Here is a 24,226-nt window from a genome sequence, read left to right as displayed (position 1 = left end):
CTTTTTTCTGTGTGTTTAAAAAGTGTTTCCCAACGTTGCGCACATTCGAAAATATTATTTTATTATGAAGAACATTTTTCCTTGACACCTTTAACTTGTTAGACTGTTCCTGTTTCTGTAGCGGTTTTCCAAAAGAAAACAGTCTAGTTAATAAGTTTGATATGGAACTGGAAGGCAAAGTTAAGAAAAGTGAAAAAAATATGCATTGTGAGTTAATGTTGGTAGTTGATTGCATGCATATTTGCAAAATGGTTATTTATATAATAGCATGATACATAATAGCACATAACTTCGACACCAAAGAAAGCCTGCATGACAAAAATGTCCGAATTAAAGAACCAAACATTGAAACAACTTTTAAAATTCAATGGCAAAGCCAAAGGCACAGACTACACATCGTTATTAAGTTACAAGTTAGGTTTAGGCCAATAATAGGTGTATTATTAATATTCCATAATGGCTTGTCTGATCTTTATAATACTTTGACAAGTCTATTTATGTAATATGTATAAATATAAATAAAACGGGTCAAACAAAATGAACACTCAAGTCAGTGGTATCAGGTCGTTTCGTACCCAAAAGCATACCAGTTCGTACCTAAAGGCATACCAGTTCGTAACCAGAGGAACATCGGCATACCAGTTCGTCACCACATTTGTACATGTTATTTAATGCGATTAGAAATTGTCACGAAGAATCATGTCAAGCGAAGTCAGCTTATTTGTTGATATATTTCAAACACATTACTTTCTACGTCCGTTCGGACTAAGCAAAAAGCAGATTGGACGTGTTGCGACAGATACTAAATATGTGTTCAAGCAAATGGATAAATTAAAACAAAAAGTTGTATTCTTCTATCAAAAATGTATTATATCGGACAATGTAGTCATTATTAGACCTAAAAAAAAGTCCACATTCCAAAAACATGGGATATCAGATCTTATTATATTTTTGTTATATGTGCGTGTGCGCACGTAAGTACGTGTGCGTGTATGAATGTTTTTGTTTTGAGCATATATACGTATGAAGAGAGGATCGGTCTTGCGAAATATTCCGATCGATATCTAGGAACGGTTATGCATAAAAATAAACACCATCGCTGCATGTGGAATCGACACCAAATTACAAGACGAAAGAATTGCTCTTTGGCTACGAAAAGGTATGCTTTTTGGTTACGAAAAGGTATGCTTTTTGGTTACGAAACGGCATGCTTCAGTGATGCACAGCACATAATTGCTCATTTAATGCTTATAAAAGATACTGAGTGATTATTACAACAAATTGTTTGCTAAATGTTACAATGTGTTTGTAATATAACATTATAATTGTGTATTAATTTTTTTTATTAATGTTAGGTGTAATGTATGACATTATTTAATTGGTTACGAACTGGTATGCTAGTGGTTATGAAACGGTATGGTACGAACGGGTTTGGGTACGAAACGTCTAGAAACCCAAGTCAGTGACCAGTGTTACTCTCGGAAAAAAAGAAGTTTGTTTTATTTAACGACGCCACTAGAGCACATTGATTTTTTATCTTATCATCGGCTATTGGACGTCAAACATACGGTCATTCTGACACTGTTTTTTTAGAGGAAACCAATTCATTGTATGCAAGCCTGACTAATTGTCGAATAGTCCAGCAAGCTATGTGTCACACTGTTTTAAAACAAAGATTAAAATTCCAATGCATTTATACGATAACTGGAGCACAATTCAAAGTAGGCGAAACACACTAATTGTCCAATAGTCCAGCAAGATGCCAGACACGTGTGATGATTGCTGGGTCTTTGGCCATTCAGATGATTCTGTCAAAAGCTGATATGATACATCGTGCATGGTTTTACCACGCTAATCCTGAGGTCAAGCGTTTCTTTGATTTCACTGTTCAAGTTCGCTGCAACTTAGTCGACATATCACTGGGTGAATTGTTCTTTCATTATGACTTTGAAATATGTTAATATTCTTAGGAAGATACAATTGTAATGGTACATATATGCTTATGTTTAACCAGATTTAGTTAACTAGACACGTTACGTAAATTAATGCTGCAAAAATATGTCTGTATGTACCTTGTTTACCTGCCGTCTGTATGTACCTTGTTTACCTGCCGTCTCTATGTATCTTGTTTACCTGCCGTCTGTATGTACCTTGTTTACCTACCGTCTGTATGTACCTTGTTTACCTGCCGTCTGTATGTACCTTGTTTACCTGCCGTCTGTATGTACCTTCCTTTCCTGCCGTCTGTATGTACCTTGCTTACCTGCCGTCTGTATGTACCTTCCTTTCCGGCCGTCTGTATGTACCTTGTTTACCTACCGTCTGTATGTACCTTGTTTACCTACCGTCTGTATGTACCTTGTTTACCTGCCATCTGTTTACCTGCCGTCTGTATGTACCCTGTTTAATTTTGCTTGCAGGTGATGAAAACCACTATGGTTTCCTGATGTGTATTTAGCCTGTCCAAGCCATCATCTGATTTGCTCTTGGCAAACAAAAACTAGTGGTGGTGACGCAAACCATGTCAGGTGAAATCTTTCAACCAATGGAAACTCTCGAAGATTTGGACCTGTCAAAGAGAAACCCGCTGCTGTGTTACCTGTGCAATGAGCAGTACGATGACCCGTGTATCTTGGGATGTTTCCATAGTTACTGTTCACGATGTCTTCGCGGAAGGGCATCCGATGGCAAAATGGCTTGCCCTTTATGCAGGTAAGGAGTCTACTATCAATTTATTAGAGTTTATTTTATAAATTGAAAGATTAAAATATTTAAAGGTTAATATTTAATAGTAATAAAATTAATTAATGTACATGTAGAATACAAATTACTTCATTTAAATTCAAATTACAAAGAGTTACATACATGTATATGTAATGGAGTGAAATTGGCACCACAGACCACCAATAAAGAAGACTGTTGAATCTCATTTCTGGGAGGTTTCTTAAAACAGAATTCTTCTTCTTCTTCTGCATTCAAGCTGTAGTTGATCATGTTTTAGATTTGGAGTCTGGTTGTGGTGATAAAAAATGCTGTCTCTGTCAAGTCTTCTTGGGAACCCCAAAGCTTGACAGCCAGTGTTGCTCTGTTCGGCCAGTGCTTTATCCTGGCTTCATCGTAGAGGGTGCAGAATTGCAAAGCTGACAGAGCCGCCAGTTGCTTGAGGAGAGCCCTTCAAGGCTTGAGGCCCAGTACCGTACCTACGTGGCTTTGATCCATGGGGACGACACCACTTCGATATGTCCATCTGTTTCATGGTCTGTCCAGTCCAGCTTGGGTGATCCTACCAGGAGCTGATGCTCCAGCTGGCATAGTTCTCCGAGTCATTGAGACATGCAAGCTACCTCACCACGTCAAGGAATGGACCATGAGATAGAGAATTATTCAAATTGAATAATATTATTTGAAAGACACTTTAAAAATAATAGAGCATTTTACATAATCTTTGTGCTTTGTTTCAAATGTTTGTCATATCTATTGTGATAATTATTAAGTGTTGTGTGTACATTCTATTTGAGTATAAAGATATCTCCATTTTTAATAATAATTACATATGAGACATTTCAAATAAGGAGAGCCATTGTACACATAAAAGATAATCATAACGACAGTACCCCTGCGCGTGCTGTAACCTCACCGTGGTGCAGGGGTGTAACATTCTCTTTGAGAATGGCCAATACAGCACAAATTGAAGTTTAGAGTAAAATTCAGTATCCGTAAAATTCTGTGATATTTGTATTTGTATTTTTGCACAGTTCTTTACACTGTTTTTGTTTAAACCTTGAATTTTTATATTGATGTTGATCATCACTTTATTTATTTGCATTACCATGGTTTGACACCCAATAGCCGATGTATTTTTCGTGCTGGGGTGTCGTTAAACATTCATTCATTCATAACGACAGTAAATAAAGCAAAATGATGGAAAGTATGGCTACATGTGAGCACAAAACTTTACCAAAGTATCTATTAAACTTTAAAAATGGGAAAACCCCGTTATTTTCTTAAACAAATTATCAATTATTTAGCCAAATTAAAAATAATGTTTGCCAACTATTTTTAAAATTCACAGTTGACAAATATGGTAACTGCTAGGTCTAGCTGATAAAAGTTAATACAGAATCGCCTATTTCCATCTTTGTGCAATTACATTACATGAGGTGAACACTAGAGCTGTAACAATACAGCGATACGATACTACAGTGATACAGCATCGTATCGCGATACAAGGGCCACAATACGACACATCAATTCAGAACAGCTGTATCGCGATACAATATGATACATTCATGTTTTAATCAAATTTGGTCAAAAAAAGTTGAAGCAGATATTTACGAACTGACGAACATGCACAGTAGAGCAATGAAAACGTAATTTCGACGTTCAGTTGCTCAGGCATCGAAATAAGCATTGTGTCTGGTAACCCATTTACAGGTTACCACAAAATATAACCTGGTAACCTATAGGTTTCCACAACTATATGAAAGTTAGAATTGAATTCCTGTTACTACTACGCGGTCGTTCTGAAATTGTAACGATGCGCGCGAACATCCTTACGAGAAACGAAATCCGGAAGTAAATTTATCTAGTGGGCACTGCTTAAACGCGGATTGCCAAAATTTGCTTTGCAATTGCACAAGTGCGCACGAATATCGGTGCAATTTTGTACGAGAAAAAAAAACGTGGACATAAATTCATCTAGTGGAAACTGCTTAAACGCGGAGTGACTTGCGCGCGAACATTGATGCAATTCCTGACGAGATAATGAAACGTAGAAGTCCTGAATGCATTGCCTGGTTTACGTTCAGAAACGAAACTACCGTTGTTGAAATTTTTGTCGAGAACGAAACACCGTTCTCGACTTCTCTAACATGTGGTAACCTCCCGGTAACCCGAACGACCATTCTCGACTTATTTCGATGCCTGGTTGCTGGAATTCCAAAGCATTAGATTATCATGTTTCATAAACTTGAACTAAACAGTTTAATTATCAATGATAGATATGACAAGTTAAGTATCGCGATATGATACGTATCGCGACCTCACGTATCATTATAGCTCAAGTGAACACATGCCATTCACTTGTCATGGATATGTTTGAATAAATTGTGTTAATTTGTTTTTGTTTTTTCACTTTTAGCTCAATGACTGTGCTCAAAGAAGGACTCTCACTGCCACCTAGCGACAGATTACTCAAGTTCATGGTTGAGTCGTCACTGGATGAAAAAGCTCAGTGTGCCAACTGTGATAGAGTAAGTTTCTTATCCAACAAAAGACACAAAAATCTTAATTTCATTCAACAACTTTCTGTCAGTGGGTCCATTGGGCTATTTTTTATTCTAGCCAGTGCACCATGACTGGTATATCTAACAGCCGTGATATATGCTTTTCTGTCTGTAGGAAAGTGCATATAAAAGATCCCTTTCTGCATTAGGAAAAATGTAGCAAGTTTACAGTTACCAAATGTTTGACATACAATAGCTGATGATTAATAAATCAATGTGATCAAGTGGTGTCATTAAATAAAACAAACTAACTTCTGTCAGGATGTATTGAACGTAGTGGTGCCATAAGAGAAGTTAAAGCCCTGTTTACACATGTCTTATTAAAATTGTTTTATTCACAATATTTACACTGGTTTCCTCCACAGGACTCTGTGGTCACAACCGGCCTCGGTGGTGTCGTGGCAGGCCATCGGTCTACAGGCTGGTAGGTACTGGGTTCGGATCCCAGTCGAGGCATGGGATTTTTAATCGAGATGCCGACTCCAAACCCTGAGTGAGTGCTCCGCAAGGCTCAATGGGTAGGTGTAAACCACTTGCACCGACCAGTGATCCATAACTGGTTCAACAAAGGCCATGGTTTGTGCTATCCTGCCTGTGGGAAGCGCAAATAAAAGGTCCCTTGCTGCCTGTCGTAAAAAGAGTAGCCTATGTGGCAACAGCGGGTTTCCTCTAAAAACAGTGTCAGAATGACCATATGTTTGACGTCCAATAGCCGATGATAAGATAAAAAATCAATGTGCTCTAGCGGCGTCGTTAAATAAAACAAACTTTTACTGTGGTCACATGTTTTTCTGTAACACATGTTCTTAAACCACTCGGCCTTTTGCACTCGACTTTTACACTAGTTTGCCTTTAGACATGGATGTCTTAGTAAAACAAAATTTGTATTCCCAATATTTACTGTTTTTCTCCTCAGGACTGTGGTCACATGTTTTTTTGTAACACATGTTCTCAACCACTCTGCCTCACCTGCCGAGATGAAACTCACAGTGCGAAGATGTTCGCAGCTCACGATGTCGTTCTCCTGTCGAAACGAACCAAAGACATTCACAAGCAGTGCTGTAAGTTTTGATGTAATCACTGGGGGAAATTAAAATGAATTTATAAATTATTCCTATGATACAGTCAGAAAACATTTTATTAAGTTTCGTGCCATGATTCGCTGTGCAAGTTTCAGAGATTGCTACTTAATTTTAAAAACCCTATATAGTATTTGTTTAACTAAATTTTAAAGATATCATAGTTTAATCCCCATTAAAAATATTGTAATTGGTTTGGAGGATTTTGTTTGAAAATATATAGCCAAATTAAGTTTAATCCCAGGTAAATAAAATGAAAAATAATAAAAGATAGTTAAATATAATGGTAATTCTCATATTAACATTTTTTGTGCAAAAGTACAGTCATGTGTTAAAGATAAATTTTCTAAATTCATTTTCAATATGGAATTTGTGTGTAACAACTTAAATGGTGTATGTCTGTATCTGTGGTAGCATGAAACACATGCATACTACACACACACACACACACACACATTTTAAAAATATTTAACATTTGACCATTAGAGTCAATGTTGGTTTTATTTTTTATTTTGCAGCCCTTCATGGTGAACCATACATCATGTTTTCAGCAGAAAAGAAAATCATGCTATGCATAAACTGTTTCCGTGACATGAGAATGTAAGAAGACTTTTCTGACAACTTCATTATGAAATTACTTTATTGATAACTTCTGTATTATGTATATACTCGGTCATTTGCTGAAACAAAATTCAGAACATATTATAACATGAATATAAAATTAAGGTTTTAGCAAATTGTTATTGTTCTATATATTTAAATGATATGTGCATATAGCTATAATAAATAAAACTATAATAATCAATAATAAAACAGTATATGTACCTGTAAACTATAATAAATATAAAAACTGTTTATACACACATTGCTATAGTTACTGTTACATAGTATAAATCATGTTTGCTCTGCTGAATAGCTTGACAGGGTGTTCTTTATCTTTGAAAGTAGAAGGCTGTTTGAGAAATGTAACTGGCCTCGGTGGCACAGTGGTTAAACCATCAGACTACAGGCTGGTAGGTACAGGGTTCGCAGCCCGGTACCAGCTCCAACTCAGAGCGAGTTCTTAAGGGCTCATTGGGTAGGTTTAAGGCCACTACACCCTCTTCTCTCTCTCACTATCCAACTAACAACTAACCCACTGTCCTGGACAGACAGCCCAGATAGCTGAGGTGTGTGTGCCCAAAACAGCGTGCTTGATTCTTAATTGGATATAAAAAATAAGTTGAAATGAATGAGAAATGTAGGTGGCTATACCAACTGACCACAGGGAGGTTATAAATGTGAATGACAGATGATACGTTTCATCTTACATGTATGTAGTTTTATTCTTGTGGATGTCATACATTTTATAATGGTTGAATATTTGTATTTGTACAGTGAAAGTCGAGCGCATTGCGTGGATCTGGAGACTGCATATAACCAGAGCTGTAGAAAACTTGAACAGAGTGTGCAGGTAAGAGTTAACCATGAAACTCGGTTCTAGTCCCCTACAGGTCCATCCATTTATCTATCTGTCTGTCATATAGTTTTCCAGACTTTATTTTTGCAGTGCATAAAGATAAGGAGCTGAAATTTGGTTTGTAGCTTTATTATGTAGAGTTCAAGTTTGACTTTCATGGGGACCTACCTATTTGTGACAGAGTTATGGCCCTTGAACTTAAGTTACTTCATTTACACATTTACCATGGCTTAATACCCAATAACAAATGTACGTTTCGTGCTGGGGTGTCATTCACTTATTCTTGAACTTGGGCAATATGAAAATTTGTTGGACCTGATAGGGAACATGTATTGCTAGAATTTTCAATAAAAATCCACCAGTCATGGGATCAGTGATTTAAAACATTTACTAGCCATGATTGAAAATTCACTAGCCCTACTTTAATAAATACAATTTTACTACAGTGAAACCCCTCTAAACCGGACACCTGTGGGACCAATCAAAATGTCCAGTATAAAGAGCGATCTGCTTTAGAGAGGTTAAATTCTGTACTGGTTTTTGAAAAGGGACTCTGTAAAACGTCTGGTTTACAGAGGGTCCAATCTTGAGAGGTTTCACTGTAATAGGAATAATCGGTTACAGGTATGTCATGCAATGAGGGAGATACAGCTTAGATTTGGGTAGGTGGGTGGGGCAGGATAGTCATATTTACAATATAGACTTAAATGCAGCATTTGACGGTGTTTTCACTAGCCATTGGGCATGATGGTAGTAGTTATTTACTAGCCCAACAACCCAGTGCACCACGACTGGTATATCAAAGGCTGTGGTATGTACTACCCTGTCTGTGGGATGGTGCATATAAAAAAAACCTTGCTGCTAATCGAAAAGAGTAGCCCATGAAGTAGTGACAGCGGGTTTCCTCTCTGAATATTTGTGTGGTCCTTAACCATATGTTTGACGCCATATAACCATAAATAAAATGTGTTGAGTGCATCGTTAAATAAAACATATCTTTCTTTTACTAGCCCAACATTGAATATCACTAGCCATGGAAGCGGGGCTACCATAATTTAGAAGCCCTGCAATTTGCTTTTGCAGTTCTCTTAAAATATTTGTTCTTATGACAATGTTTTTGTTTCTTCAGACAATCCGTGACCTACAGAACTCGACTCGTGAAGGGATCTTGTTACTGAAAGCTCTGCTTGACGAAATTCATGTTAATTCTGAGAAGGAAAGGGAGGCCATTCTGCAGCTGTATGATTCCATGCAGGAGAAGATAACTGAGTGTAAACAAAGTTTACTGGAGGAAGTTGACAAGTATGTTGGGTTTAGTTTTTTTCACATACAAATAATATAAAAGAGTAAATCAATAGCGTCAGTTTACAGTGGCCATTATTAAATGTATGTATTTTGAGTGTTCAGTCAGTTATAATTATTTAGTATTAGAACATGGATGTGCATTAACTTGAAGTTATTACGAAAACTGAAACGTAATAAGAGAGAGATTTACAGTGTTCCTAAAGAACAAGGAGCTTATACATGCACACACGTGCGCATATATCCTCATACACACACACACAAATATGTGCATGGGTTCACGCACTCACAATTTCTGCACATACACACACACACAACCAGAACAGAACACCCACTTAACACATACTATTCTTTTGAAACATGTTGATTAGAACTTGGTTTAATTAAATTACCCTTTTCCACTGGTTTTTAAGTTTGTAATATATAATTATTTTTCTTTACTGACGTTCTCCCTGTCTTGTTGGCGTGCGGGACGTAGCCCAGTGGTAAAGTGCTCGCTTGATGCACAGTTGGTATGTGATCGATCCCAGTTGGTCAGCCCATTGGGCTATGTTTTTGCTCCAGCCAGTGCACCAGAACTGGTATATCAAAGGCGTATGCTATCCTGTTTATGGGATGATGCATATAAAAGATCCCTTATTACCAATGAAAAAATGTAACAAGTTTTCTTTCTAAGACTATATGTCAAAACCACCAAAGTTTGACATCCAACAGCCGATGATTGATAAATCAATGTGCCTTAGTGGTGTCGTTAAACAAAAACAAACTTTAACCCTGTGTGTTATTTTTTCCAGCCAGTACAAGGCTAAACAGTCGCTGTTTAAAGCCCAGCTGACCGACCTGATGTCTCTCCTACCCACAATCCATGTTCATCTTGTCACGGCAGCCGCCTTTTCAAGCTCGGCCAACAAGTTTGAGTTCCTCGACATGTCATACGTAAGTCTCTACATGTATTTTCCTGATGTGTGATGGCTTGTGGGATCAAGCCCTGAGTCAGTAGACCCATTGTGTTGTTGTTTTTATTTTGGTTATCCCATTTTTTCACAACTTGTTTATCAAAGGTAATGGTTATATGCTATCATGTCTATGTGAAAGTACAAGATATAAAATATATACCAGTTAGGCGGTATATCAAATGAGCAATTTATTTATCTTCATTTATTGCAACTAGTTTTGACAACATATAATGATGATATTTTATCCTGTAACCACTGTTTTTATTGACAGATTATGATGAAGAATAATGCTAACTCATATACGTTTAATAGCAGAATATGACTTTTGACGTCACTCATGTTTGACATCCAATAGCCGATGATTAATAAAGCAATGTGCTCTAGCGGTGTCGTTAAACAAAAACAAACTTTAACTTCCGATGGTATTTGACCTCACAGTCGTTCAGCCAGATACTAACATGGGAAGATCTCTCATTTTGTAAAAACAACATACATATCTAGCGAAAACTCATATAGTGTTCTATATATATATATATATATATATATATATATGTTAATGTTTGTTTACTTAGGCCATGATGGAGCGGCTGAAGTCAATAGTACATCGGCAGCACCCACTGCACCCGTTTCACAGCAGTCAGATTAATACGGACTTCAAAGGGCAGTTTGCAAAGTAAGTGGAGCTGGAATCACTTAATTTGTATTCACGTGTATGATATTTGTATTTATGTGGCATATTGCACTAAGTTCAGTTAATAGCATTTTTGTCTCTCCTTTATGAAGTAAAAAGATGAGATATAGGTATTACTTTTCCGACAGCTGAGGTGGTAGTTTTGTGTTAAAGTTTAACAATAAAGTGTACTAAAAAGGTTTATGTAGGCGAGTGAATTAATTCTGCAGAATTCTTATTATGAATGAGTATACCATATTTGGGGGGGGTTTTAAGTGAAAATAAGCATGTTAGATATTTCGTTTATTACTCATGTACAAATGTGAAGTTATTGTCATGCCGAACAACATGTGTGGATGTTTGGCTTTTCCATTTGACCACCTCTCTCCAGGGATAGCTCTGGGACACTTGTAAATTTCTAACTTCAAAAATTGCAGAAACTCAGTTATTTTATGAAATTATTTCACCAAATTAAATTAAAATTCGTCAATTTTTTTTTTTAAATTCGCAATTGGCGAGTGGCTCTTAGTTCTTATGTAACTGGCAGTTATTAACAAATTTGCTACCTGTGTTTTCACGGTAGTTTCACTTTTCTTTCTGTTTTTATTGTTTCTCTTGCTATTGTAAGTTTGCTCTTTGCTACAGGAGCTTGGATCAGCTGTTGTTTCATGGGCGACTGAGTGCTGCGATTTCATCAAACTCTTCCATGCAGCGGAATGGAAATGGTGTCACTCCTCCCCCATCAATAAGGTTTGAGAAAACAACGATTTTTTTTTTTTTTTGGCTATTTGGCGTTGGCCATAACTGGAACGATCTTTTTTAAAATGAGCACTGTGGGTATATTGAATGTATGTAAACTAGTAACAGTGAAAAGTAGTACAATTTTCACAGTGTGTATAAACAGTACGCTAGAATACTGGGTGACTTTGGCTCACTATGTGGGTGGGACGTAGCCCAGTCGTACAGCGCTCGCTCGATACACGGTCGGTGTGGGTTCGATCCCCGTCGGTGGGCCTATTGAGCTGTTTCTCGTCACAGCCAGTGCACCACGACTGGTATATCAAAGGCCGTGGTATGTGCTACCCTGTCTGTGGGATGGTGCATATAAAAGATCCCTTGCTGCTTATCATAAAGAGTAGCCCATAAAGTGGCAACAGCAGGTTTCCTCTCTCAATATTTGTGTGGTCTTTAACCATATGTCTGACACCATATAACTGTAAATAAAATGTGTTGAGTGCATCGTTAAATAAAACATTTCCTTGGCTCATTACATAGAGAAAAGCTCATCTCTCTCGGCCAGTAGTAGACGTCACTCAACTCGTGGAGCACCGGTAAATCATGGCTGTCACTGGGATCCTGTGGATAAGAACGAGAACAAAACCACATAATAATAAAACCATAATAATAAATATTGCTCTTAAAATCGGGAAAATGTAAGCAGCCATAAAGATTTATGAATATATGCAAATATTTTTTAATTCTTTCAGTCGATTGGATCTCTCGAAGTCTGGGAATCCAGGTTTTAAGATGAGCCCCAACAACTCTAGACGAGCTAGTGGAAGTGCTACGAAAATCAAGTTTATTGACGCTAAAGGGGTCTTTGCGGAACATTGTGTGGAGTTTGAAACTTCTCATAGAGTAAGCAATTCTTCTTTATATATCATTATAACAATTATGCAGGGTAAGCAGAACATTTTATCAAATTTAATTATTAAACTTCAAACATTGCAGAAATCAACATTTATTTTCTAACAAAATGACAATTATTACATGACATTATTTCATCAAATTAAAATAAAATTTACCAACTGCTTTAAAAATGTATTCAATTAATGTTCAAGTGTGCTCTCCTGGATACACCTCAACTATCTGGGCTGTCTGTCCAGGACAGGAGAATAATGGTTAAATCACACTTCGTATACAGATGTCATCGACAGTGAAGATTGCTCACAGAATACGTTTTCTTTGGCACTAACGACATATACCATTGCAAAGATATTTGCATATAATATTATGGTCACTTCAAAATTGAGAAGATTTACGTTTCAGTTTTTTTGTTATATGAGCCCATCTGGTTGTAGTATATGTCTTCTACAGGTGATGCAGGAACCGATTCACACGCATCACCTGATCAACTGTACATCCATGTCCCAAAATGTCAATGATCAATATTATTATTTTGAAATATAGATGTACCTTGTGCTACATATGGAAAAGTTTAAATTGGGTTGATGTGGGCTTACACTGAGCTTTTCCAAAAAAATATGACCGTCATATAGATAGCTATGCCTCATTAGTCGTGGTGGTGGGGGGGGGGGGGGGGGGGGGGGGGTGGACATAGCCCAGTGGTAAAGCGCTCACTTGATGCATGGTCAGTTTAGGATCGATCCCCGTCGGTGGCCTCATTGGGCTATTTCTTGTTCCAGCCAGTGCTCCACAACTGGTATATCAAAGGCTGTAGTATGTACTATCCTGTCTGTAGGATGGTGCATATAAAAATCCCTTGCTGCTAATCGAAAAAAGTAGCCCATGAAGTGGCGACAGCTGGTTTTCTCTCCATATATCTGTGTGGTCTGGGATCGATCCCCATCGGTGGGCCCATTGGGCTATTTCCCGTCACAGCCAGTGCACCTTGTCTGGTATATCAAAGGCCATGGTATGTGCTAACTTGTCTTTGGGATGGTGCATATAAAAATCCCTTGCTGCTAATCGGAAAGAGTAGCCTATGAAGTGGCGACAGCGGGTTTCCTCTCTCAATATGTGTGTCTGACGCCATATGACCATAAATAAAATGTGTTGAGTGCATCATTAAATAAAACATTTCTTTCTTTCTTTCATTAGCCAAGACTGTAAACATGGCCACTTATGTGACAAAGTAACAAAGATGGTGGCCTCCATTATGGTTGTGTTTATGGAATTCACCTTTGTACACCATATTTAGCACGATGTTTATACGGTGGTCGACTGGACCTGAGCACAAAAGGATGCTTGTGAAATGTGGCATCGGGTCGACAGTACAAATCAAAAGAGGAGAAGCAGTCAGAATGGTCGGAAACTGTTAAAACGTTCTTGTGTATTGTATTATAGATATATATTTAATCTTATACTACTGGATTAGTTTTTCATAAAAACCACATTGAGTGGGTGCAAGTTTATAATTTTTACATATATTAACTTAAATAATTTATAAATACATAAAATAAAGTTCATATTTGAATCGGTAAGTATTATTTTTGTATGTTTTTATAATTTTTATATTTTAGATCAGTTAATGTTGACTAAAATTAGGCAAAAAATCGAAAAAGTCGCGTTTACTTACTAGCATTTGTGGCCAGCTGTCCAGTATTTATGTCTATTATTCCTGATAACAATGGGTGTTTTACCAGAATAAAAAATAAAAAAAGAACTCCAATATTTGTAAAACAACCAAATTTATTATCAAATTAGCTGTCACAATCAGCTATCGATCCCTGAAAATGACATCGACGTGCCACCATTGTTGTCAAACTCAAAATTCCAAGTTATTTTCCAAAGAAAACACCAACTAAAGATACAGGAAGCTCCATTGACTTCCGTTTCCTGTTATGCAAGCATTGTCATTTGAGTGGTTACTGGAATTTCAGGAGATGCTGCAGAGATTGGAGAAGCTGAAGTCTGACGTTCAAGAACTTCAGCGCGACTTGACGCTGCGTCGCTGCTTGACGCGCAAGTCTGCTATTCCCAACCTGAAGGAGTTGATATCCACCATTGAACAACAGCTTGAAGTCCATCGAGACACCATTGAACAAAAACAACCCGCTTTAGAAAAGGTTTATTTTATTTACGTTTTTATTCATATTTACAAAATAGATTTAACTGTAACATTTGACCAAAACAAATTCTGGCATGCCAATACTGATGCATTCCATTAGAGTTGTCCTAAGTTATTTTATGTCTTCATATCCTTTATCATAGGCACACATGCTCCCAATTCTGTTGTTGGGGCATGCTGGTTTTTGCCCGAATTAAACAAAAATATGTGAATCTGGATAATGTAAGTTGTAGAAGCATCACGAGGGGTATATGGCTTTTTATGTACCCTCTGTGTGTTCTTTTACCCCGAGCCGAAGGCGAGGGGGTAAAAGAGCACACAGAGGGTACATAAAAAGCCATATACCCCGAGAGATTCTTCTACAACGAATTTATCTTGTCGACATGTTAAACCATATAGCCAAATAATCAAAATAACGCCAGACAATAATTGTTAACAATTTATTAACGGAGCCGTACTACGCGGACGCGAACGAAACCACTTGCCAGTGACAAAAAATAGTTCTATTGATAAACGAGTTTTTAACTTCAAATGTTTGTAATACGAAATTGTCTGAAACAGATATTAATAAAATTTAAAAAAAAAACCACTTTTTTTTATCAGAAATGTATGTAGTAAAAAAAACCTAAATATTAAAAAAATATATATATTAAAAAAAACTGTTGCTAATCGTGCATTAATACAATAACACCACAACCGTAATTAGGTGGCTGAGTTCAACATTGCAGCTTTTAAAAGTATTGAAATAGTGTATTTTATAGTAAAAATTAAATTAATTATGTATACTTGATTGATTATCAATGTTATTTATAATCTAATTATTGCTTTAGCATTAACTGGGGCGGCTGGAAACTGTTGGAAATTACAGACGGGGTATGAGAGAATTTGGCTCCGCCCACAGGGGGATAAGGGATTTGTCCAACGGCAAACAACCAATGAGATTAAAGAATTTTACATGAAGGCGAGATAACAACATTTATTCACATTAGCATTACTGCCAAACAACTACATAGGGATGCAAATGAATCACTACACATTTTTACACATTTGAGGATTTGCTTCATCATTAGGTGGGGGTGGGGGGGGGGGGGCAGTTGACCCCACTGCCTCATATGCTTATGTCAGTGTCGACACAGATGGTACGGCCATGGCTGTACCACTTTTTAAAGAGATACGGTATGGCCGTACCATTTAAAAAAAAAAAAATGTGTTATATTTGTTGTCTGTGAAAATGTCCTTCACAGGTGAATTTGAAAGGAGTCTGGAAACCTCGAGCCGTACCACTATTTTTTACACTCTGCCGCCCCTGTTATTTCCTTTATCAGTTGTTTTATTTTAGTTTTTTCCTTTCAGCACTGGGAAGAAAGTGTACAACGAATGACTAATGAAAATGAGCTTTATCAAGGTAAAACTAATTGACAGTTTAAAAGTCGGTTATTTTAAGTTGACAAAAACTGGTTATTCAGAGCATTAATCATGAAGCTTCAGAATTAAAATTTATTATATAACATTTAGTGAAATATCTTAAAAATTATTGGAATGAAAGTGCTATCAGTCACTCAGTGACGATAACACAGTTTAGAGTGATAATTTCACTCTAAATGTGGTATTGTCACTGTAAAAAGTGTTATCTTCACTGTAAGAAAGTCAGAACTATTTTGCTGCTGGCATTTTAAAAATAAAGGTAAATTGCCAAAAGTTATATAATAAATAGAAAATTTCATGTTTTTTGTCAAATATGATTTATATCTCATCTCGTGAAGTTTGCAATCATATCACACTCAATGAAATATGAATCATATTTGACAAAAAACATGAAATATCCTCTGTATATTAGACTCTTAAGAGCCCATAATGAAAACAATGAGCTGGAGTATTATTAAGTAAACATTTCTTTTCTTCGTTTCATGTCCCTATTAACGGGCAGGATTTCGCTTGAGAAGAAGTTTGTATTGTTTAACGACACAACTGGAACATATTGATTAATTAATCATCGGCTATTGGATGTCAAACATTTGGTAATTCTGACAAGTAGTCATCAGAGGAAACCCGCTAAATTTTTCCCTAATGTAGCAAGGGATCTTTTATATGCACCATCCCAGCTATTGGATGTTAAAGGGACACACCCTAGTTACGGCTATTTGTTAACCATTACGGCGTTGTTTTTTGCTATTAAACCCCATTTTTCACAAATAAAATTGCACTTTACTTACATTTTATTATTTAGAATACACATTTCCATTCACCTGAAGTGCTTTTTGGTAATCCTGATGTTTGTAAAACCACGAAATGCATTTTTTGCATTTTTTCACAAGACGTTCTGTCGAGAAAAAAACGTTAAGCAAGCGAGGTCCAATCTATTTTTAGAGGGGATATTTCCATTTCAATGTCACAGACGTTGGTATATCACGTGACCGTTATCATTTTGGTTCGGTTTGTTTTCTCGTGCACAGTTCGCGCAATCAACATCCGATTTGTTGTTGTTCATTTGTGAGATTTTTCTTCACAGTTCGTGAACATTTTTAGTAACAATAAAGTTCAGACAAGTAAGTGTCTCAATACAAAACGTTACAAACCCTTAAAACCAATAATTTGCTAAGTCTTAAGATATCTGGAGAGGGGATACAACCAGGACAGAACAGTTGGAACATGTCCAGGAGAGGTGAAACGAACGCACCCCAAGTCTGTGCGCACTCTGTGAAATTTGTCGTGACGTAGGCATTGTTGTGCTTCGAGCGACATCTACCGGTGACATCAGAATACTAACTTTCACAATTATTTCAAGCAATTGGGACATGGAGATTCCCATGGTATTTATCGATATAAAACCTGCTTTTTCACTCCATTTGATAAAAACGTGATCTAAGTGTGTTACAGGTTTGTAGATTAACCAAATTATAATTTATTTTCACTGGATGGAACTAGGGTGTGCGGCTTTAAACATTTGATAATTCTGACACAGTCATCAGAGGAAACCCACTACATTTTTACCAGTGCAGCAAGGGATCTTTTATATGCATCATCCCACAGACAGGATAGCATACCACGGCCATTGATATACCAGTCGTGATGCACTGGCTGGAACGAGAAATAGCCCAGTGGGTCCACCGACGGGGATCGATCCCAGATCAGCTGCATCAAGGATTTCATTTGAGATGCTTGGGTTATAGGATTGAACCCATTCTTTCATTAGATTTTTTTCACCATCCTAACTAGTATATCAAATACTGTGGTATATGCTGTCCTGCACATGTGAAAATGCACATAACAGATCCCTTGCTGTTAAGAGATAAACAGTGAGTTTTCTCTAAGACTCTGTCAGAATTACTAAATGTTTCACATCCAAAAGCCAATAATTCATAAATCCATGTGCTCTAGTAGTGTTGTTAAAACAAAACAAATTTTGTGGTATATTAAGAGGAGGTTTTGTTTAGTTATTGTATTGTTTGTTAATACTGATAGAATGATGAAAAATATATATAGTGAACAAACTGAAGCTGAAGATAATTTAGCTTCATAAGATTTAGCACTGTATTTTTATAGACATTTCACAATTAGAAGATTTATCACAATGTAGCACGGTTTTATAAATGTAAGTTGAAAATATTTTACACTGTGTAGAAATAAACACATTGAATTTGCCAAGATTGATAATTTAATGTTTTAAAACTTGTAAGCAATGGGTAGGTTGTAAGATGTATCACTATGTTTTCTGAATGTAATATTTATCACTGTGTATTCTGAAAGTAATATTTACCACTGTGTATTCTGAAAGTAATATTTATCACTGTGTATTCTGAAAGTAATATTTATCACTGTGTTTTGTGAATGTAATATTTATCAGTGTTTTGTGAATGTAAAATTTATCACTGTGTATTCTGAAAGTAATATTTATCACTATTCTAAAAGTAATATTTATCACTATGTTTTCTGAATGTAATATTTATCACTGTGTTTTCTAAATGTAAAATTTATAACTGTGTTTTTTGAAAGTAATATTTATCACTGTTTTCTAAATGTAAAATTTATCACTGTTTTCTGTAGCTCAAATTAACGATGTTCATCGCCTGCAGCAGGAAACTCAACATCTGAAGCTGATCGCGTCACAGCTGTCTTCATTTGTCGACACCATTTCCTTAGTTACCGAGAGACTCGCACCAAAGTTAGTTGTGTTTCACCTTATGGCTGTGTTAATAGGTTTTCGGAGGGTGTGTTGAGATTTTTTTTTTTTTTAAAATGATGTTCCAATCTAGGGCAACTAGTGGTATGGTTTTTTATTTTAATTTGTATAGCGTGATACTTCCTCTCATTGCAGTAGTGGTCTCATTGATTTGTAGACCCATTTCATCTTTAAATTATTGAATTTTTTCTTTCTTATTTCTTTACTTGCATTACAGATGGTATATCAAAGACGTTGGTATGTGCTAGCCTTTCTGTGGTATGTGCTATCCTGTCTGTGGGATGGTGCATATAAAAGATCCCTTGCTACTAATAGAAATGTTTAGCTGGTTTCCACTCTCTAAGACTATATGTAAAAACAAATAACCAAATGTTTGACATCCAATAGTCGATGATTAATAAAATCAATGTGCTCTAGTGGTGGTGTTAAATAAAACAAACGTTTTTCAGAGTGGGTCAGATCGCCGGTAACATGGAACATGACAATCAAATGCAGTCCCTCATGGAGGAGATAAACGCGGTACAACCCGACTCTCAACAGAGGTGAGGATCTTAACGTTCTCAATACATTTTCTTTATCTCAGTGTTCTTCACTAGTTGTTATTCTTTGTCATATCACAGGGCTTCTAGAATTTTTACAAAATCCTTCTAGCCATGATTAAAAATTCACTAGCCTTACTTTACTTAATCAGGTGTGGGAATTCCTCTCAGATCAGCTGTTTTCCTCTCATGGAACATTGCGTTTCCTCGCATTTTAATCGTCCTTTCCTCCAAAATGTGTCGGATGGCACCGATTTTAACCTAGGATTTCAAGAATTTCCAGGACCCCTCTAGATTTCCTCTTTTTTACAAATCACCAATTCCCACCCTTTAATAAAATTTTACTAATAGTAATAATCGGATATGTTACTTGAAGAGATTAAAAACACCAAGATTGGAGGGCGGGGATGGCGACAGCATATTCCTATTTACAAAATAGACTTAAATGCAGCATTTGACAACTTTTTTTCACTAGCCGTCAGGCATGGCAATAGTAGTTATTTACTAGCCCAACATTGAATATCACTAGCCATGGGAGTGGGGCTACCATAATCTAGAAGGCCTGTTACATACATTAAAGTTTACTTCAATATACAGTGAAAACCTCTCTAAACCAGATCCCTTTTTTTACAGGACATTTTTATTGGTTCCAAGGGTGTCTGGTTTAGAAGGGTTTCACTGTAATTAAATGTTTGTTGCATTCATTACAATTTCGTATCCCAGTGGTAAAGCATTCGTTCGATGCACAGTCAGTCTAAGATCAATCCCCGTCGGTGGACCCATTGGGCTATTTCTCATTCCAGCCAGTGCTCCACAACTGGTATGTACTATCCTGTTTGTGGGATGGTGCATATAAAAGATCCCTTGCTGCTAATCGAAAAGAGTAGCCCATGAAGTGTCAACAGCGGGTTTCCTCTCTCAATATCTGTGTGGTTCATTAACCATATGTCTGACGCTATATAACCGTAAATAAAATGTGTTGAGTGCGTCGTTAAATAAAACATTTCCTTCCTTCATTACAATTTAACGTTATCCCATTGGTCCAGCCGTAGCAAAGTGAGTTTGTTTATTTCTCAATGAATGTAAATGTAACATTGTCGGGGAACGCATCATATCTGATGACGTCACTTTATATTGGTACTTTGTCTTATTGGACCGGCCTCGGTGGCGTCGTGATTAGGCCATCGGTCTACAGGCTGGTAGGTACTGGGTTCGGATCCCAGTCGAGCCATGGGATTTTTAATCCAGATACCGACTCCAAACCCTGAGTGAGTGCTCCGTAAGGCTCAATGGGTAGGTGTAAACCATTTGCACCAACCAGTGATCCATAACTGGTTCAACAAAGGCCATGGTTTGTGCTATCCTGCCTGTGGGAAGCGCAAATAAAAGATCCCTTGCTGCTAATCGGAAGAGTAGCCCATGTAGTGGCGACAGCAGGTTTCCTCTCAAAATCTGTGTGGTCCTTGACCATATGTCTGACGCCATATAACCGTAAATAAAATGTGTTGAGTGCGTCGTTAAATAAAACATTTCTTTCTTTTTGTCTTATTGGGGGCAGGACGTAGCCCAGTGGTAAACCGCTCGCTTGATGTGCGGTCGGTTTGGGTTCGATCCTCGTCGGTGGGCCCACTGGGCTATTTCTCATTCCAGCCATTGCACCACAATTGGTATATCAAAGGCCGTGGTATATGCTATCCTGTCTGTGGGATGGTGCATATAAAAGATACCTTGCTACTAATGGAAAAATGCGTTTCCTCTTTAAGACTATATAGCCGGTGATTAATAATCAATGTGCTTTAGTTGTGTCGTTAAACAAAACAAACTTTCTTATCTTATTGAGCATTATTGTTTAGAACCAAAAAAATTATTCAAAATAAAATGTTAAAAATTTAATTATAAGTATTGTCTGTTATTTCTTTTACATTTATCTGGTTAGAACAAAATAATAAAAGTTTTAAAAATCATTTGCAAACTTGTGTGTGAACAGCTTCACCGATTCACACAGTTTGCCGATGATTTTTTGTTGTTCATACCCCGATGAACATAAAAGAAATAACAGACAAGCCATATATAATTAACAACTTATTTATTGTTGTTGTACAATTTAGTTTATTCTAAATGGATGATAACCTCTGCAATTAAGAAAATGTCCATGGCAAAAAACATGCCAAAAAAAAACCCTGAATATAGTCCAAGGCAAAAAAACCCTGAATATAGTCCAAGGCAAAAAAAACCTGAATATAGTCCAAGGCAAAAAAAACCTGAATATAGTCCAAGGCAAAAAAAACCTGAATATAGTCCAAGGCAAAAAAAACCCTGAATATAGTCCAAGGCAAAAAAAACCTGAATATAGTCCAAGGCCAAAAAAAAAAACCTGAATATAGTCCAAGGCCAAAAAAAAAAAAACCTGAATATAGTCCAAGGCCAAAAAAAACCTGAATATAGTCCAAGGCAAAAAAAACCTGAATATAGTCCAAGGCAAAAAAAACCTGAATATAGTCCAAGGCAAAAAAAACCTGAATATAGTCCAAGGCAAAAAAAACCTGAATATAGTCCAAGGCAAAAAAAACTGAATATAGTCCAAGGCAAAAAAAACTGAATATAGTCCAAGGCAATAGTCCAAGGCAAAAAACCCTGAATATAGTCCCAAGGCAAAAAAGTGCCGTGGATGATTAAAAACTACACGGCATTGCCGATTGCCATAGGCAGTTGCAGTGTTTGGATGACGTCACTAAAAATTTCAATGTTAGCCTTTAATAAAATGCAAAAAATGACATAATAAATGGGACGTCATTGTGGAAAACAGAATTTTGTAAGAATTTTTGTTTATTTTGTTTTTGTTTGTAGTTGTAAGAATTGGTTTTATTAAAAAAAAAAATTGAATTTATTAATATAATGTTACAGTAAAAATAAAAAAAGTTAGCAATTTTCTATAATGTTTTAGATTTTTGGTTCAATAAATTAACAATTAAAAAACAACAACTTATTTTAAATAATTGATACAATCGAATGTTCTTCTTGGGTACCATTTTCAGACTAATGAAGGCATTTATTTATTTTAATACTAAATTATGAAAATATTTTGGGTAGACTGACCTTCACACTAAGCAACCTTGCAATGAGCTTATTGTCTTTGACCATAACTAGCCAAGGTCCATTCCCACGTAATCAATGCATGTGCCTGTAGTCGGATAAAAACAAGTTCTCAATTGTTTCAGTGTATTACTGAAATATAGCAATTATTAAAAAAAATTATATTAACTACAATATTGTACAATTTTCAGGGTTGATGCTATTCAGACTGTTGAAGTTGTCCGGGAAGAAAAATCGGCCAATCGTAAAAACCCTCTTGATGAGGAACTAATCAAAACAAAAGGACTGTTAAAAGCGACACCTGTGCGTAAAGATGGCAGCCTATTATCAAAGCAAGACAACTCTGTTGAATCGCAACCCAAGGCGACAGACGAGTTACAAAACAAAGACGATTCATTTCATTGTTCCAAGGGAGACAATCCCTCGGTTAACGACTCTGAACCATCTGCTAAACGAAACTCTTTTACTTCAGCCATAATCAGCACAGAACTTGCCAAACAAGAAAATACTTCAGTGCCTTTATTAGACACAGACAAAACTGGTGGTATTTTGGAGAACTTACCTCCACCATCAAATTCCATATTGAAATTATCAAACAATGAAGGTGGTGATATGTCACGGAAAACCGACATGGAAGAATCGTCGTCTAAACAGGAGGAAGAGAACCTTGGTGTACAGAACAGTGGACACACGATACCGAAGACAAAAACTGATTGTATCCAGGTTACTAAGAAAGGGAAGTTGGTATGTCTTTCAGGTAAAGAGAGTGACCGACAAACGAACAAAGACAGCGTTTTGGTGATTAACGGGGCCTCAGGAGATGAAAATAGTGAAATCTTCATTTCTCCAGTCATCAAAAATGGGCTGGTGGTTTCGAAGAAAGACGGAGTGAAGAATGGCGATTGTTTGGAATTGACGGAGTGCAGCGTGGAAGCAACAGTTGTTCTCAGTGTTAAGAGTTGATGTTTTCAAAATTGTTTTATAGTCAGTGGAGTTGTTTAGAAAGTAGTGCAAAGCATGTTAGGTGCATTTCATTAAAGCAATTTTCTACTAAGTAATCTGCATACAGTCAACAGTGATCAAGAATAACGTTTGATGTCGCTAATATGTCATTTATCTGCATTTCACTACATTTTAACATAGCTATCAGTGTTCGAGATTACAAATTTTGAGCAGTATCCCATTTGGATACTAACATTTCAAAATCTGGTATCCCACCTGAGAATTTAGTATTCCACTTAAATGAAATTCATAAATAACATCGTACCAAACTTTGACAACACTTATTACTTAATTTCACCAGTAAATGACGACTTTCATTGTTTCAGCGAAAAATAAAAACGCAGGATTAAAAAAATCAACAACATAATATGGTATCCCGGTGGGATACTGGGGTATTGAAGTGTGGTATCCAAAATTAAATTCTGGTATCCCTGGGATATCGGGATACCGTTAATCTCGAACACTGGCTATTGTAAACTGATGGCGAGTGATCTGATCTGTATTTTGATTGGGATCAAATGAAAATAACATGAAAATAACACCCAAAAAGCTAATGACATCATTAGAAAGTGACGTCATTAGCAATTGGAACAGGCCAAATTGACAGTTCAAGGGTCTACAGTTAGATTGTAGCCAGGTACTTTTTTCAAGAAATGCCAAATATACAGTTAGTTCCGTAGAAAACCGATTCAGTTTACAATGGACATAACCATATGGAGTTTTTAGATTTGCGGGTGCTATTGTTTATTTGATTCACGCAGACTTTTCATTTTAACCTCCGGCTAACGATTTCGGTCAAGAATTACATTTGCTGAATCAAATAGACAATAACACCCGCAAATCTAAAAAC

The 24,226-nt window shown here is 36.6% G+C and overlaps 1 protein-coding gene across 2 annotated transcripts; it reads left to right on the top strand.

Moving 5' to 3' along the window:
- Positions 1-117: 117 nt before the first annotated feature.
- LOC121389614 (RING finger protein 207-like) lies at positions 118-24,007 on the top strand. Of its 2 annotated transcripts, none has more exons than XM_041521252.1 (16): positions 118-207; positions 2,421-2,712; positions 5,141-5,252; positions 6,202-6,346; positions 6,883-6,964; positions 7,742-7,817; positions 8,953-9,125; positions 9,920-10,061; positions 10,654-10,754; positions 11,397-11,501; positions 12,239-12,389; positions 14,375-14,560; positions 15,916-15,967; positions 18,607-18,724; positions 19,192-19,284; positions 22,566-24,007. In XM_041521252.1, exons 2-16 carry the CDS (start codon positions 2,522-2,524, stop codon positions 23,335-23,337), a joined length of 2,499 nt encoding a protein of 832 aa, XP_041377186.1. In that variant the 5' UTR covers positions 118-207; positions 2,421-2,521; the 3' UTR covers positions 23,338-24,007. The 2 variants fall into 2 exon arrangements, with proteins under 2 accessions (XP_041377186.1, XP_041377187.1); XM_041521253.1 differs by lacking the exon at positions 118-207 and adding an exon at positions 243-1,159.
- Positions 24,008-24,226: the final 219 nt, after the last annotated feature.

This window comes from Gigantopelta aegis, chromosome 15 (genome assembly GCF_016097555.1).
Source record: "Gigantopelta aegis isolate Gae_Host chromosome 15, Gae_host_genome, whole genome shotgun sequence".
Lineage (NCBI taxonomy): Eukaryota > Metazoa > Mollusca > Gastropoda > Neomphalida > Peltospiridae > Gigantopelta > Gigantopelta aegis.
Note: the sequence above shows the minus strand (reverse complement) of the source record. Positions and strands in the feature narration are given on the sequence as shown.

Bases quoted from the DNA above. Each gene is read 5' to 3' on its own strand.
- LOC121389614 (XM_041521252.1), top strand. From the start codon at position 2,522: ATGTCAGGTGAAATCTTTCAACCAATGGAAACTCTCGAAGATTTGGAC. The intron at 11,502-12,238 runs GTTTGAGAAAAC...TAATTCTTTCAG, and splicing joins ACTCCTCCCCCATCAATAAG to TCGATTGGATCTCTCGAAGT. The intron at 19,285-22,565 runs GTGAGGATCTTA...TACAATTTTCAG, and splicing joins CAACCCGACTCTCAACAGAG to GGTTGATGCTATTCAGACTG.